Below are 15,321 nucleotides of genomic sequence, written 5' to 3'. Positions count from 1 at the left end.
CTCGTACCCCCCTTGGTCTTGCCCCTGACACTCCCTGTATAGGGGGTGGCTCTTCACAAGGTCAGCAAGCCCTAGGTGGGTGGGTGTCACGACCCAGAGGGTCCAACTCTAAAGAAAAAGTCGACTCAGCGTAAGCTGCCCTCGTCACACTGATCAGCTTTTTGAAACATCTGCTGATCTTCAATTTACATGGTGTACAGAGCCCGACAACCATGGCTCCATAAATTGTAAAATGGCTGTTTTATAGTACTGCAGCTTAGCTCCTATTTAAATGAATAAGAGCTGAGTTGCAATATCTGAGAACAAGCACTACACAGTGTATGGAGGTATGCTGATCAGGCTCTGTACACTGTATACATATGGTCACAGCGAAAGCTGGAAACAGCTGATTGTTGGGAGTGCTGGACTCCCACTAATCTGGATTGATGACCTATCCTATAGATAGATCATCAATACAAAAATCCTGTACAAATCTTAAAAAAGAGAGAAATTAGAATATGAAAATAGTGAATATTTCCTAAGTACATGACCAACTAAAGAAGTGGTAAAAAGACAGGAAAGTAGTAACATTTACTAAAACGCTAAAGGCTGATTAAATTTACCTTTTGAACCAGGGTATCCATCCATGCCAATCAAACCAGGAAAGCCTTGATCTCCTGGTCTTCCTCTTATACCAATAATGCCTACTTTTCCACCGTCTCCAGGCTGTCCTTTTATCCAGGATTGTCCAGGTTGGCCTTGTCCACCTTCATCTCCTCTTGGTCCAGGAGAGCCTGTGATCAATATGTTGCAATATAGTTTGTGCACATGCAGTTACAATGTAATTATACCATATGCTACACTTTCATCCACGCTGCAAAAAGTAGCTTTAGGCTGAGTTCACACGTTGCATTTTTTTCGCGTTTCCGCGGCGGTTTTAACCGCGCGATTTTGCCGCGAAAACGCGAAAAATAAGCATCCCATGCATTCCTATGGGATTCCGCAATGCTGTGCTAATGCTGCGGTTTTTACCGCGGCGGAATCGCTTCGCGGTAAAAACCGCAGCATGCTCATTAATTTGCGGAATCGCGGCGATCCCGCACCCATAGGAATGCATTGTTCCGCTTACCTCCCGCATGTGGCTGTGCACACCATGCAGAAAGTAAGCAGAACAATTGCGGATGGTACCCACGGTCCGGAGGAGAGGAGACTGTCCTCCGGGCTTTGGGTACCATATCCCTGTAAAAAATAGAATTTAAAATAAAAAATATTGTTATTCTCACCCTCCGACGTCCCGCGCAGGCTTCCCGCTTCTCTTCACGCTCCGGTCCCAGTAGTCCTTTGCGAAAATGCTCGCGATGACGTCCGTTCTCGCGGGATCGCGAAGTCTCGCGGTCATTCGCGCGACGTCATCGCGAATGACCGCGAGACGTCGCGATCCCGCGAGAACTGACGTCATCGCGGGCATTTTCGCAAAGGATTACTGGGAACGGATGCGCGGGACGTCGGAGGGTGAGAATAACACCGTTTTTTATTTTTTTTTTACATTCTATCTTTTACTGCTGATGCTGCATAGGCGGCCTCAGTAGTAAAAAGTTGGTCACACTCGTCAAACACTATGTTTGACGAGTGTGACCAACCTGTCAATCAGTTCTCCAAGCGATGCTACAGATCGCTTGGAAAACGCTAGCATTCTGCAAGCTAATTCCGCTTGCAAAATGCTAGTTTTTCCGCGGGAAAATCGCGGGAATTTAAAATGCGATTTTCCCGCGGACTGGAATTCCGGAATTCTCGCGGTAATTTCCGCGAGAATTCCGGTACGTGTGCACTTAGCCTTAGGCTATGTGCCCACGTTGCAGAAATGCTGCGGAATTGTCCGCAGCATTTCCGCAACTCCCCGCCGCGGGTAAAATGCATGCGGAATTCGCATGCATTTTCCCACAAAACACAAGCGTTTTGCAAGCATTTTTAGCTTGAAGAATGCTAGTGCTTTTCCAAGCGATTTGAAGCATCGCTTGGAAAAGTGATTGACAGGTTGATCACACTTCTCAAGCATAGTGCTTGACAAGTGTGACCAACTTTTTACTATTGATGCTGCCTATGCAGCATCAATAGCAAAAGATAGAATGTTAAAAATGATAAAAAAAAATAAAAAATATGGATATACTCACCTCCTGGCGGCCCCCGATCTCCTCAGCAGTGATCCCGGTCCTCAAGGGAACTGCTGGCAAGTTCCGTTCCCAGGCGTGCTTTGCAAGAATGACCTCTGATGATGTAGCTGACACATGACCGCTATGTCATCAAAGGTCATTTTGCCACAAAGCACGCCTGGGAAGCACTGCTGAGGACTTTGGGGCCGAGAGAGGGTAAGAATATCCCTATTTTTCATTTTAATTCTATTTTTTACAGGGATATGGTACCCAGGGCATGGAGGAGAGTCTCCTCTCCTCCAGACACAGAGTACCATCCACACATGAAGGGCTCACTTTACACATGGTGGGCATAGCCACATGCGTAAAGTGAGCGTTTCAATGCAATCCTATGGCGGCGGAATTGCTGCGATTCCAAAAAATTAATGGACATGCTGCGGATTATTCCGCTATGCAATTCTGCAGCAGAAAAATCTGCAGCATTGGCACAGCAACTGCGGAATCCCATAGGATTGCATAGGATGCGTTTTACCTAGCGTTTTTAAGCGTTTCCGCAGCTGCAAAAACGTGGCGGAAACGCTTAAAAAACACAACGTGGGCACACAGCCTTAAGCTTAAAAGAACCTGTCAGCTGATGGTTGGGCAGCTGGAAACAAAGACATTAATGCAGACATGTGCTGTGCTGCAGAGTGTTAGAGAAATCATACTTTGAGACACGGACTGTGAATGATACAAATAGGATGACTAATCCATGGCAGGCCCTGCAGCTTCTTCCCACCCCACTTCCACTTGAGTGACAGTTTACTTCCCATATATGTGTATTTTTTTGTTGAGACGTGTTACACTGCACAATGGTGTGGAGATATGACATAAATTAATGTAGTATTTCTAAGCTTAATGGGCAATAGCCATAGCCATGATGTGGCCACTTGTATGGCCAGCTCCAATTTTCCTTAGAAAACCTCCTCTTATGGGTGAAACAGTTGTTTTGTAATATATAAAATTATTTAATCTCACCTGGAAGTCCAGGGGATCCAACTGCTCCTGGCTGTCCCTGTTTTCCTGGCATTCCTGGAAATCCACCATTTCCTGAAGGTCCGGGCAAGCCAGAAACACCAGGAATTCCATGTTCTCCTTGAATACCTTTCTGTCCTGGAGTCCCAGATATTCCATTAACACCTAGGCAAGAGCAGTATAGTAACCCAAAAAGGAAAAAGAAATATGTACAGCACAAACACACGTTATACCTACATCATAAAATCTTACATCAAGGAGCTACATTTCATTAATATTTTGATTATGAAATACAGAATATAGATCAATTCAAGAAATACAGCAACCCCAACAAAATATTTATTATTAATGCATCACTGAAGTAGGAATCTCAGGCAATAGCCTGGCATGATCATGGTCCCTTAAAGTAGATATTACATCAAGTGTTATGCATTTAAAGGTTACTCGTGAAAGGTTACACTTTGGTTAGTATTTCACATCAGCATCTTTAAGCCAAAATCAGTGGGTCAAAAATGAAGAGTTGGTGCGCATAATTTTATGAAACTTTTTCTCTGTTGCACTCCTGATTTGGCTTCTAAATACTGAGAAGAAATACTGACAAAATACTGATGTGTGGACGTGTAACCCTAACTCAGTTTAATAATTAATAAAAACATTAACATATTCATGCTCTATATACAACCTATCCTATAATTATCGAGAGGATTCTCTTTAGCCCTCTATGGAATCGACAAAATGGAAACAAGTTGATAGACCTGAATGCTTATCTTTTTCAGACTTACTACATCTCACCATATGCAGCAAGAAAATCACAAACATCAACATCTTTGAAGCATAGTCAGGGGTCACTGGCTTTCAAATGTGAGAAAGATATAAATGTGTCATTCCACAAAATGCCTTAAAATTACATTACATGTAAACTATTTCTGCTTTCCATAAATGTCAGGATTATGAAGATGTAATAATTAAAATAAAGTAATGTACCTCGAAGTCCTGATAAACCTGGATCGCCTTGCTTGCCTTTTAAACCTTGGAAGCCAGGATATCCAATATCTCCACGAGATCCTGATGGAGCACCTAAGACATCACCTGGGCCACCTTTCTGACCATCTGGTCCTCGCATCCCTGGATTACCCTCTAGGCCAGGTAGCCCAGGCAAACCTGGTAATCCAGGAGTACCACGGTCTCCTCTTCTCCCTGGAAATCCTGCAAAGACAGTACAAGAGCTATAATCACTACTTCATACAATAAAGTAATTATTATAGTGTCAACCATAGTGCAGGAATCCTCAGCTTTAAATTGGCAATTCAGTGCCAGTTTGAAGTTATAATATGTTTATATAATGAGCATTAAATGATAATGATGATTGAATAATTATTTAAGGTCAAGAAATAAGACACAATAAAAACCTTACTACATAAATAATACTGACTTGTAGAATCCTTTGGTTGACCCTACAGTGCAGGAACATGGACGTGTGAATAACTCTATTATAGGGGCACTGTAGCTATTATTTTTATGGCAGCACTAATGCTGTTATATGGGTAATATGGCTGACTTTGTAATAGAGGCATTATGATTGGTAATATTATTGTGGTGCTGTATTTATTTAACTTTGGGTTTTCTAGTAGCGAAAACCAGCGTTTTCAGTGTACAGTTGTAGCCAAAAGTATTGACACCCTTGCAATTTTGTCAGATAATACTCAGTTTCTTCCTGAAAATGATTGCAAACACAAATTCTTTGGTATTATTATCTTCATTTAATTTGTCTTAAATGAAAAAACACAAAAATAATTGTCCTAAAGCCAAATTGTACATAATTCCACACCAAACATAAAAAAGAGGGTGGACAAAAGTATTGGCACTGTTCGAAAAATCATGTGATGCTTCTCTAATTTGTGTAATTAACAGCACCTGTAACTTACCTGTGGCACCTAACAGGTGTTGGCAATAACTAAATCACACTTGCAGCCAGTTGACATGGATTAAAGTTGACTCAACCTCTGTCCTGTGTCCTTGTGTGTACCACATTGAGCATGGAGAAAAGAAAGAAGACCAAAGAACTGTCTGAGGACTTGAGAAACCAAATTGTGAGGAAGCATGAGCAATCTCAAGGCTACAAGTCCATCTCCAAAGACCTGAATGTTCCTGTGTCTACCGTGCGCAGTGGCATCAAGAAGTTTAAAGCCCATGGCACTGTGGCTAACCTCCCTAGATGTGGACGGAAAAGAAAAATTTTCAACAAGTTCAAGCTGCCCTGCAGTCCGAGGGTACAACAGTGTCAACCCGTACTATCCGTCGGCGCCTGAATGAAAAGGGACTGTATGGTAGGAGACCCAGGAAGACCCCATTTCTTACCCCGAGACATAAAAAAGCCAGGCTGGAGTTTGCCAAAACTTACCTGAAAAAGCCTAAAATGTTTTGGAAGAATGTTCTCTGGTCAGATGAGACAAAAGTAGAGCTTTTTGGGCAAAGGCATCAACATAGAGTTTACTGGAGAAAAAAAAGAGGCATTCAAAGAAAAAAAACACAGTCCCTACAGTCAAACATGGCGGAGGTTCCCTGATGTTTTGGGGTTTCTTTGCTGCCTCTTGCACTGGACTGCTTGACCGTGTGCATGGCATTATGAAGTCTGAAGACTACCAACAAATTTTGCAGCATAATGTAGGGCCCAGTGTGAGAAAGCTGGGTCTCCCTCAGAGGTCATGGGTCTTCCAGCAGGACAATAACCCAAAACACACTTCAAAAAGCACTAGAAAATGGTTTGAGAGAAAGCACTGGAGACTTCTAAGGTGGCCAGCAATGAGTCCAGACCTGAATCCCATAGGACACCTGTGGAGAGATCTAAAAATGGCAGTTTGGAGAAGGCACCCTTCTAATATCAGGGACCTGGAGCAGTTTGCCAAAGAAGAATGGTCTAAAATTCCAGCAGAGCATTGTAAGAAACTCATTGATGGTTACCGGAAGCGGTTGGTCGCAGTTATTTTGGCTAAAGGTTGTGCAACCAAGTATTAGGCTAAGGGTGCCAATACTTTTGTCTGGCCCATTTTTGGAGTTTTGTGTGAAATGATCAATGTTTTGCTTTTTTCTTCATTCTCTTTTGTGTTTTTTCATTTAAGACAAATTAAATGAAGATAATAATACCAAAGAATTTGTGTTTGCAATCATTTTCAGGAAGAAACTGAGTATTATCTGACAAAATTGCAGGGGTGTCAATACTTTTGGCCACAACTGTAAAAGGAGCAGAAATTACTTTTTCATTTTATTTGTTTTCTACTCTGCAATGTCTAAATAGAAAAGTAGAACATGGATATTCAGGGTATTTGTCAGGGGATGGTAGCCCTACTGAAATGTTGCAGATACCTGTTGGTGCAAAACAAGTGTTCTGACCATTCATGTGCAGCAATAAATTTCTTAAGTGCTGTTCCAGCTATGGCCATTAGATGTCATAGTTGCCTTCTCTTTCCTGTTCATGGAATCAGAATCCTTTCCCTTTAATAGTTGTTCTGTTTAGAACCGCCCTTCATCTTACCGGGCTTGGAAGCTTGTAGCCATTTTCTCCCGGATCTCTGAGATACTCACATGTGTCCTGCTCTCTGCAAAATCACTGCTTCTGTCAAGCATATTCCAGTGAGGGTTTAATACAGTTATGTGTTGTGCTATGTATCTGTGTTAGCTAGCTATAATGCAGCCCACATGATATGTGCAATGCATTTCCAGCTCCTTGTAATGCTCTTGCACTGCATGTAGTTAGATGTATCCTGTTCAATTAGTGCAATGCTTGCAGCCTTAAGTTGCTTAGATATCTCTCTTCACTGCATTGAGTGTATTACTCAACCTCTGTAATAATGCCTGCTACTGTTATAATAGCACCCAGTATTATTGCTGTGTTGTTATCTGCCAGTACTGATATACTGTACTGTCTGTTTCTTTGTAGTTTTTACCCGATCTCATCCACTATTGTGTTCACCAATCTCCTCCACTATATCATCCATTATCATCTACCATTGTTGTTCACATCATCTCAATAAATATAGACTTAAGCATCCATACAGTCTTTTTACTGGGAGTGGATGAATGGTTTAGCCATATGCTGGAATCCACACAGCGTCATACGTGGAAGAAGGCAGAACAACAAGAATATTTATTTTTCAAAGAAGCACAGGAATCTTGGCAGTTATTGGTACTCTTAGTACTTTCAGTAGTGCACATGCATAATGGCCATGGTTTCTCGATGATGAACATTTGGTGGGGAAACCCTTTTGAACAGCCAAATTACCGCTGACCACTTGCAGTGCATTCTCATACCATGACTGCTAGAAATGTGCCTGCGGTTTTCATTGGTGATATACTGTATATCTATGATTTTATATATAGTCAATAAAATCATTTGTTTTTTCCCAATGGATATGTTTACTGGAAGAATACTTTTTGCTAGTTCAGATAGGTGGCACACAAGATCCAGTCCCATTGCTCTCCGAAGAGGATATTTGCAAACTTAACTATTACTCTTGTGCCATGAGCACAATTCCTTATTTGCAGGAGGAGAATTTTTGAAGATAATGATCATGTATTAGAGATTTCCTGGTGCAGTCACCTGTACAGATCCCTTGTTTCTTCAATTAGTGATTCTTGGCCCATTGGCAATTCACCATGTCATGAAAAAAACAGTTTAAAAATATGCTAAATCATACTTAAACAATTCAAAGCCACAAATTAGGACATTTAAATCCCACCCCTGTACCATCAGCTACCACTAGAAGAAGCATGGAAGCTTACTGGATGCTTATCATTGACTCATTTTACACACGTTTGCAGTTAGCTACAAAGCTTCCTTTTGTGGTAGCTGTAAGTAAATTTGTATCTTTGCACAAAATTTAGGGCTCTAAATCAGAAAAACATATACACATTATGAAAAAAAGTTACGTTAATACCAAGCACACCATTGTTTTTCTTGTGAAATTCTCAATAAGTTTGATGTATCACATGAAAATAAAGATGGATCCAAAATGGCAACTTCAAAATGGCCGCCATGGTCACCACCCATCTTGAAACGTTTTCCCCCTCCCATATACTAATGTGCCACAAACAGGAGGATGATATCACCAACCATTCCCATTTTATTTAGGTGTATCCATATACATGGCCCACCCTGTATAATAATCTATTATAACTCGAACCCATTTGAATCAATAAGAAATCAGGATTACCTTGTCGCCCTGGCAAAGTATCAGGTCCAGGATCTCCTCTGAGTCCTTTAAAACCTTGCATGCCATCTGTACCAGGTAACCCTGGCCGGCCTTTCAGGCCTTTGATTCCTGGTATAAAAATAAAACACATATGCATTAAATATTTATTCTTATGGATTGCTTCCATAAGACACAGACTAAACCTGTACAACAAACTTTGAAAAGTTAAATTCTGCATGATTATTATAGTAAAAGTGTTTAACTCTAGGACTACAAGACTTTTCACCCCCCCTAGAAGTACCGAATGGAGTCATTTTGACTCCTGGCTTGTTTTCGTCGTTTACTTTTTTTAATTTATAATTTTATAGAATGGTATAGAATGCAAAATAGCAAGAATATCGTCAGGCTTTAGCGCACTTCTTCTAGCCATATTAGCAATTAGCAAAACTGCAGGCCATATTCTACAGAAATTATGTAATCCACTCAAGAGTTCACTGACGGATGTCCTGTATATGTCCTGTGCATGGGCGGACATACCGCCGGTTCAACTGGTGCAACTGCACCGGGGCCCAGAGCCTCCAGGGGGCCCTGCAGGGCGGCTAATGATGAGGGCAACCTGGCCGGTTTCTCCGGGCCCGAGTCTCTGGGGGCCCCTGGCCAGATTGCCGTCATGTGCGGCGGGCAGGGAGTGATCCAAGCAGCTCCGCTGCCTGCACGAGAAAATAGCAGGAACGGAGCTGCAAGGATCCATCTTGCTTCCTGCCCGCCGCCCGTGATTCCTGTCTCTGACACACAGAGAGGAGCGCCGCTGAATGGCGTTATCATTCAGCGGCCGCTGCTGTGCCAGAGCGAAAAGCGCGGGCGATGCTGTGGTCAGGTGAGAGGTGCTGCTGTGTGTGTGTGTGTATGTGTATATGTGTTTATGTGTGTGTGTATATGTATGTCTGTGTGTGAGAGGTGCTGCTGTGTGGGTGTGTCTGTGTATATATGTACGTATGTGTGTATGTCTGTGTGTGTAGGTGAAGCCTGGCCCTGGAGGAGAAGGCAATGATATGATGGGGACATGGAGAGAATGCCATGATGGGGTGATGGGAGAAGGCCATGATGGGGTGATGGGGAGAAGGCCATGATGGGGTGATGGGGAGAAGGCCATGATGGGGTGATGGGGAGAAGGCCATGATGGGGTGATGGGGAGAAGGCCATGATGGGAGTGATGGAGAGAAGGCAATGATGGGAGTGATGGAGAGAAGGCAATGATGGGAGTGATGGAGAGAAGGCAATGATGGGAGTGATGGAGAGAAGGCAATGATGGGAGTGATGGAGAGAAGGCAGTGATGGGGTGATGGAGAAGGCAATGATGGGAGTGATAGGGAGAAGGCAATGATGGCAGTGATGGGGAGAAGGCAATGATGGGGGTGATGGAGAGGGCAATGATGGGGTGGTGGGGGAGAAGGCAATGATGGTGGTGGTGGAAAGGGCAATAATGGGGGTGGTGGAGGAGGAAATGATGGAGGTGGTGGAATGGGCGATGGGAGTGATGGGGGAGAAAGCAAAGATAGTGGTGGGGGAGAAGAAAATGATGGAGGTGGTGAATAGAGCAAGGATGGGGGAGAGGACAATAATGGGATGCAAGGGAGGAGTACAATGAGGGGTTTTGGGTATTGGGATGGGAGGAAGGGGGACTTATAATGGCCTTAAGAACAGGGGGAGGTGGAGGAAGACATTGTTATCACTTATTATGTCTAACACAGTCCCTTAGTATATAGTGTACTCACTAATTCCGTATAACACCATCCTTAGTTACATAGTTTACTCTTTTATTACGTATAACACCGTCCCTTATCACGTACCATCCTTGCTAGTTATATATGGTGCCGTCCCTTATTATATAGCTTCCTCTCCTGTTATGTATAGTGCTGTCTCTTACATAGTGTAATCTTGTTAATTTTGTTATTCACAGCACCCTCTTTTATTACATAGTCACTTCTCTTTTTAGATATATAATGACTGCTGATGGAGGAGCCAGTGATCAAACTACCAGTCCATCAGCTCCTCCATTAGAAAGGACCCTCTCCCATGCTCCATCAGCCATCATTGCATTATACAGCTAATAAGACAGGACGGTATGTAATTAAAAACAGGGCTCTATATAATTCAGTATGTAAGGGACGGTACTGTACATAACAAGAGAGGGCACTGTGTAAAGGGACAGCAATATACATAATAAAGGAGACTATGTAATATATATACATGTATGTGGGTGTGGCTGTATGATATATATATATATATATATACGTACATGTAGCTTTGACGCCATGAAAGGACGGGGGCCCAGACACATTTCTTGCACAGGGGCTGCCCCTGGTCCTGTGTATGTCAAGTATATTTGCAAAAATGCTAATTATTATTAGTCTAAGCCAGCATTTATTCTATTTATTCTAAACATACAAGTAAATGAAAACTAAAAGAAATAATAACATTTAATGACAAAGACTAGAAAAAAAAAGTACCTTTTTTCAAAATTTACCTTCAATTACTATATTTATAATAGGGAGTCAAAATGACTACCTTTAGTAATTAAAGGTAAATTTTGAAAAAAAAGGTACTCTTTTTTTTTCAAAATTTATTTATTGTCACAAAATCTTTTTTTGCATCCTAAATAAGTAAAAGTCACTGAGTCTCAAGCCGGAATTCGGAAAATTGTAGCCACAGAAGAGACATAAAAATTGCGAGGAGTTAAAATGACTCCATCGGTAGTTCTAGTGTTTTAAAGCGTTCCATAGATATCATAGGTCTGTAACATAAGATTCTTTACTGGGTGATGTTTGAAGCCGGCCAAATCATGAGACACAAATGGGTCTATTGAGAATCACAATTCTGCTGCCTCAGACCATTCTTTTTTAAAATTCACTTTATTGAAGAATGGAATAACATAAAAACTAGGGTTGATCGAATAGCTTCGGATAACTCCTTATCCGAATAGCTATAACTCTTACCGAATAGCTGCATCGGTGGTAACCTGGATATCTGGAGCACTCCCGATCAACTGTTTGGCGCTGCAGCTGCATGTGTCGCAGCTGTGTGACAGTCACAACCAGGGCCGGTTTTAGGCAAAGAAGGGCCCTAGGCAAAGTTTAAAATGGGGCCACAAATGCTAACATATTTCTCATTAGACAGAAGCATTTCGGTTGTAGTTACATGCACTGAGTTCAGGACGCTAAATGAAGTGTGATCAACAATATTGTTTCCCGGCCTCTTTCCACCATCTGAGAAAGAATGGTGGGGCAGAACGATCATTAATGGATCAGTCTGTCCCCATACTGTATCATGTTATCAGCAGCACATCTACAGTTTACACCCCATAGTCCTCCATATAATATAATGTGCCCCATAGTCCTCCATACAGTATAATACACTCCTCAGTCCTCCATATAGTATAATACACTCCTCATAGTCCTCCATATAGTATAATACACTCCTCATAGTCCTCCATATAGTATTACACTCCTCATAGTCCTCCATATAGTATAATACACTCCTCAGTCCTCCATATAGTATAATACACTCCCCATAGTCCTCCATATAGTATAATACACTCCTCAGTCCTCCATATAGTATAATACACTCCTCATAGCCCTCCATATATTAAAATACACTGCACAGTCCTCCATATAGTATAATACACTCCTCATACTGCTCCATATAGTATAATGCACTGCCATAGTCATTCATGTAGTACAATTTACTTCCCATAGTATAATGCACCCCATAGTTCTTCATATAATGTATTCCCCATAAAACCCTAATAAAAACATATGACTTTACAGATACTATTAACATGACTTAGCATATGATTTATATCTAGACCAAATAACGATAAGAATACAGAAGGGAAAAAATGTCACAATTACAGGCTAAATAAGCAGAGCTTCAGCAAGGGCTACACCTAAGGACTAGGTGAGAGGTGAGTTACACCACTTCCTCACTGTCACGTGCCCCGTCCTGTGTGACATGGCCAGCAGGCCGGTAACTACTACAACAGGACCCGGCACGTGTAATTGTCCAGTGTGACGCAGCCTGCAGGCCGGTAGCTAATACAACAAGACAAAGGGGATAGGGAAACATTTACAATGGTGGGCCCTGCAATAGGTAACGAGGGATGTGGAGACCTCCTGCACTCCCCTGAGTCAGTGTCCCGAACACTCCTAACGTTCCCTATGCCGGTTCCGCACTGGGCACCGCTCAGGAACCTGTAGCCCTGGCACACCCTACACCTATCCCTTGCTAGGGAACTGGGTGGCGCAGGCACTGGCCCCACCGCTGCACTAACACCAACATGAGGAAAAGTGACAAACAGGGAAACACTTAGCTTTGCTCTGATGCACTTGCTTCTGGCAACAGAGACCAACACCTGAGTGCATCTTCCTCCACCGTGTTCAACACCAGGGTGCAGCTTTACAGCAACAGTGTCCAGCACTGAGTGCCGCCTTGGAGCAACAGAGTCCAGCACCTGATTGCAGCTGTCCAGCAACCGAGTCCAGCAAACTGAGTGCAGCTCTCAGTAACAGAGTCCAGCAAACTGAGTGCAGCTCTACACCATAGCTGCCACTCCACCAAACTTTGCAAGAATTCTTCACTGACACCATAGCTGCCACTCCACCATGCTTTACACGAACTCCTCGCTGACACCATAGCTTCCACTCCAGGACTCTGAATGAGTCGCCCTGGACTCTCCTTCAGCTCCCCATCCAGCTCCTTCCTTGACCCAGGATGGTTGGAAAGCCCAACAATAATATCACCAACTTCAGTGAGCACTACTGACACACCTTTATAGAGCAAACACACCTGTTAGTGATTCCCATGCAATTACTCTAACCACCACCGGGGGCAAACTATCTCTAAAAACACCAGTGCAATGACCATACTGGCCACCGGGGCAAAACTATCTCTAAGCACAAGTGCAATGACCATACTGGCCACCGGGGAACAAAACCAACCCTGAGCATAACAGCTCACAGGAAAAAAAGGTTACTTGTGCATTTAATCTGTCAGATCCACCCTGGATCATGACACTCACACTTTTGTAATTGTTAAAAACTATATTTTCATAGGACACTACATTATTTACAAGTTTAGTAGTTTTTTTTTTCAATTGGGCTAAAATGAGCGATCCATCTTCTATCCAACACATAGCAATAACTTTGCTCAAAAATTTTGTTGGGATGAGACCATAATTGTTTTTCTAAGACTCCGAATAAACGCACAGCAGGTATAAAGTCTATTGGGACTTCTAGTCATTATATCATATTGATCAAGTCACAATTAAGTGACATACAGATGAAGAGTGTTACTCATACATTAATAAAATCAGAAAATACTTTATTTCAAAAATATAAAATTTGACATACACAACATATAAAGGGGTGGCCTCAAACCAATTACCACCTAAGCAAGGAGAACAGCTACAGCAGCAGGGAAAAAATACTGTATACAATAAAATAACAAAACTTATTTCCTGTCATATTCATGGTAATCCTTTCCCTTCTGTAACAACAGCAACTATTAAAGTAGAACTGGGCACAGGAACTTGCATGCATTTGCTAGCTGGATAAATATTTCTGCACTGGGGACTTTAGCAAATATTGGCAATAAAATGCAGTAGTCTGGCCTGTTTGGATTTACATACTACTAGGTTTGGTTACACAGCCATTGGATTATATGGTTACAGAAGGGAAAGGATTACCTTGAATATGACAGGAAATAAGTTCAGTCCCTATATTATTTTATTGTATACAGTATTTTTCCCTGCTGCTGTAGCTGTTCTCCTAGCTTAGGTGGCAATTGGTTTGAGGCAACCCCTTTATATGTTATGTATGTCAAATTTTATATTTTTGAAATAAAGTATTTTCTGATTTTATTCAAGTATGAGTAACACTCTTGATCTGTATGCCACTTAATTGTGACTTGATCAATATGATATACTAGCATACTGAGTGTTGCCTGCTCCTTGTTCAAGGAAAATGGGCTTGGGTATTGTGCTTACTGGGACTTCTACTATGTCTGATAGAATAATAGAACCAGAGTCTTTAAAGGGAACCTGTCATGTACAAAAACACTATTAACCTGCAGATAGTTAAACACTCTAGGGAAACAGAGCACACAAGGCCATAGGGTGATACCTTTATAAAAAAAGATATAGTAAAACCAGGTAATATGCTAAGCTGGTTTTTACACTTGAGAAAGGCGCCAGTCTGGTGTGGAAACGCATTCTGGAATAAAAACCGCTTGTTTATATATTGGAACAAGGATCATCATTTCAGACCCCAGGCTGTCATGACAAGCCATTGGTGCCCCCGCGATCATGTCATGGGCACGGCGATGGGAGCGTGGATTGATGCACCCCCGTTTGATGTGTATTGAATCCCGCTTTCAGAGATTGACAGTGTGATTTAACAGGTTAACAGCCACTGGCGGAGCACTGCTGCACCAGCGGCTGTTAAAGTCACAATATGTCATATGTCGTGAAGGAGTTAAAAACTCCATTTCATAGTATAATATTACAAACGTATATGGTTAGGATGTCAGCATGGGCAAACACATGGCAGATTATTTTAATGTTGATAAATGCAGAGTAATGCGCCTAGGCAGGAATAATCAAATTGCTGCTTACACAATATAGGGTAATATACTCGGGACTTGGGTATTCTGGTTAAAAATAAGCTGGCATCAGTAGTCAATGTCAAACAACAGCTGCAAAGGTAAACAAGATTTTAGGGCGTATAAAGAGAGGGAGAAAATCCTATTATCCAAAAGATATTTACCCCTTTATAAATCACTTGTAAGGCCACATATTGATCTAATTTTGGGCTCTATTTTTTAAAAGGATATTGGGAATTTAGGATTAGTTCAAAGGTGGGCAACTAGATTATTACATGGAATGGAGGCCTTGGATATGATGACAGTTTAGAAAAAGTTGGCTTGTTTATATT

The 15,321-nt window shown here is 41.9% G+C and overlaps 1 protein-coding gene across 2 annotated transcripts in view; it reads right to left on the bottom strand.

Annotated features, from left to right (window-relative positions):
* Window positions 1-15,321, bottom strand: part of COL4A2 (collagen type IV alpha 2 chain) — a 405,245-nt gene that overhangs the window by 91,844 nt on the left and 298,080 nt on the right. For both annotated transcript variants that reach the window (XM_073556824.1, XM_073556825.1), the window contains 4 exons: window positions 8,354-8,461; window positions 4,128-4,349; window positions 3,147-3,308; window positions 603-773 (listed from right to left, as the gene is read on the bottom strand). In XM_073556824.1, the coding sequence (XP_073412925.1) occupies window positions 603-773; window positions 3,147-3,308; window positions 4,128-4,349; window positions 8,354-8,461 (663 nt within the window). The remainder of the gene's footprint in view (window positions 1-602; window positions 774-3,146; window positions 3,309-4,127; window positions 4,350-8,353; window positions 8,462-15,321) is intronic.

The sequence above is a fragment of the Dendrobates tinctorius genome, unplaced genomic scaffold (genome assembly GCF_039654945.1).
Source record: "Dendrobates tinctorius isolate UK_male_01 unplaced genomic scaffold, ASM3965494v1 ptg000240l, whole genome shotgun sequence".
NCBI lineage: Eukaryota > Metazoa > Chordata > Amphibia > Anura > Dendrobatidae > Dendrobates > Dendrobates tinctorius.
Note: the sequence above shows the minus strand (reverse complement) of the source record. Positions and strands in the feature narration are given on the sequence as shown.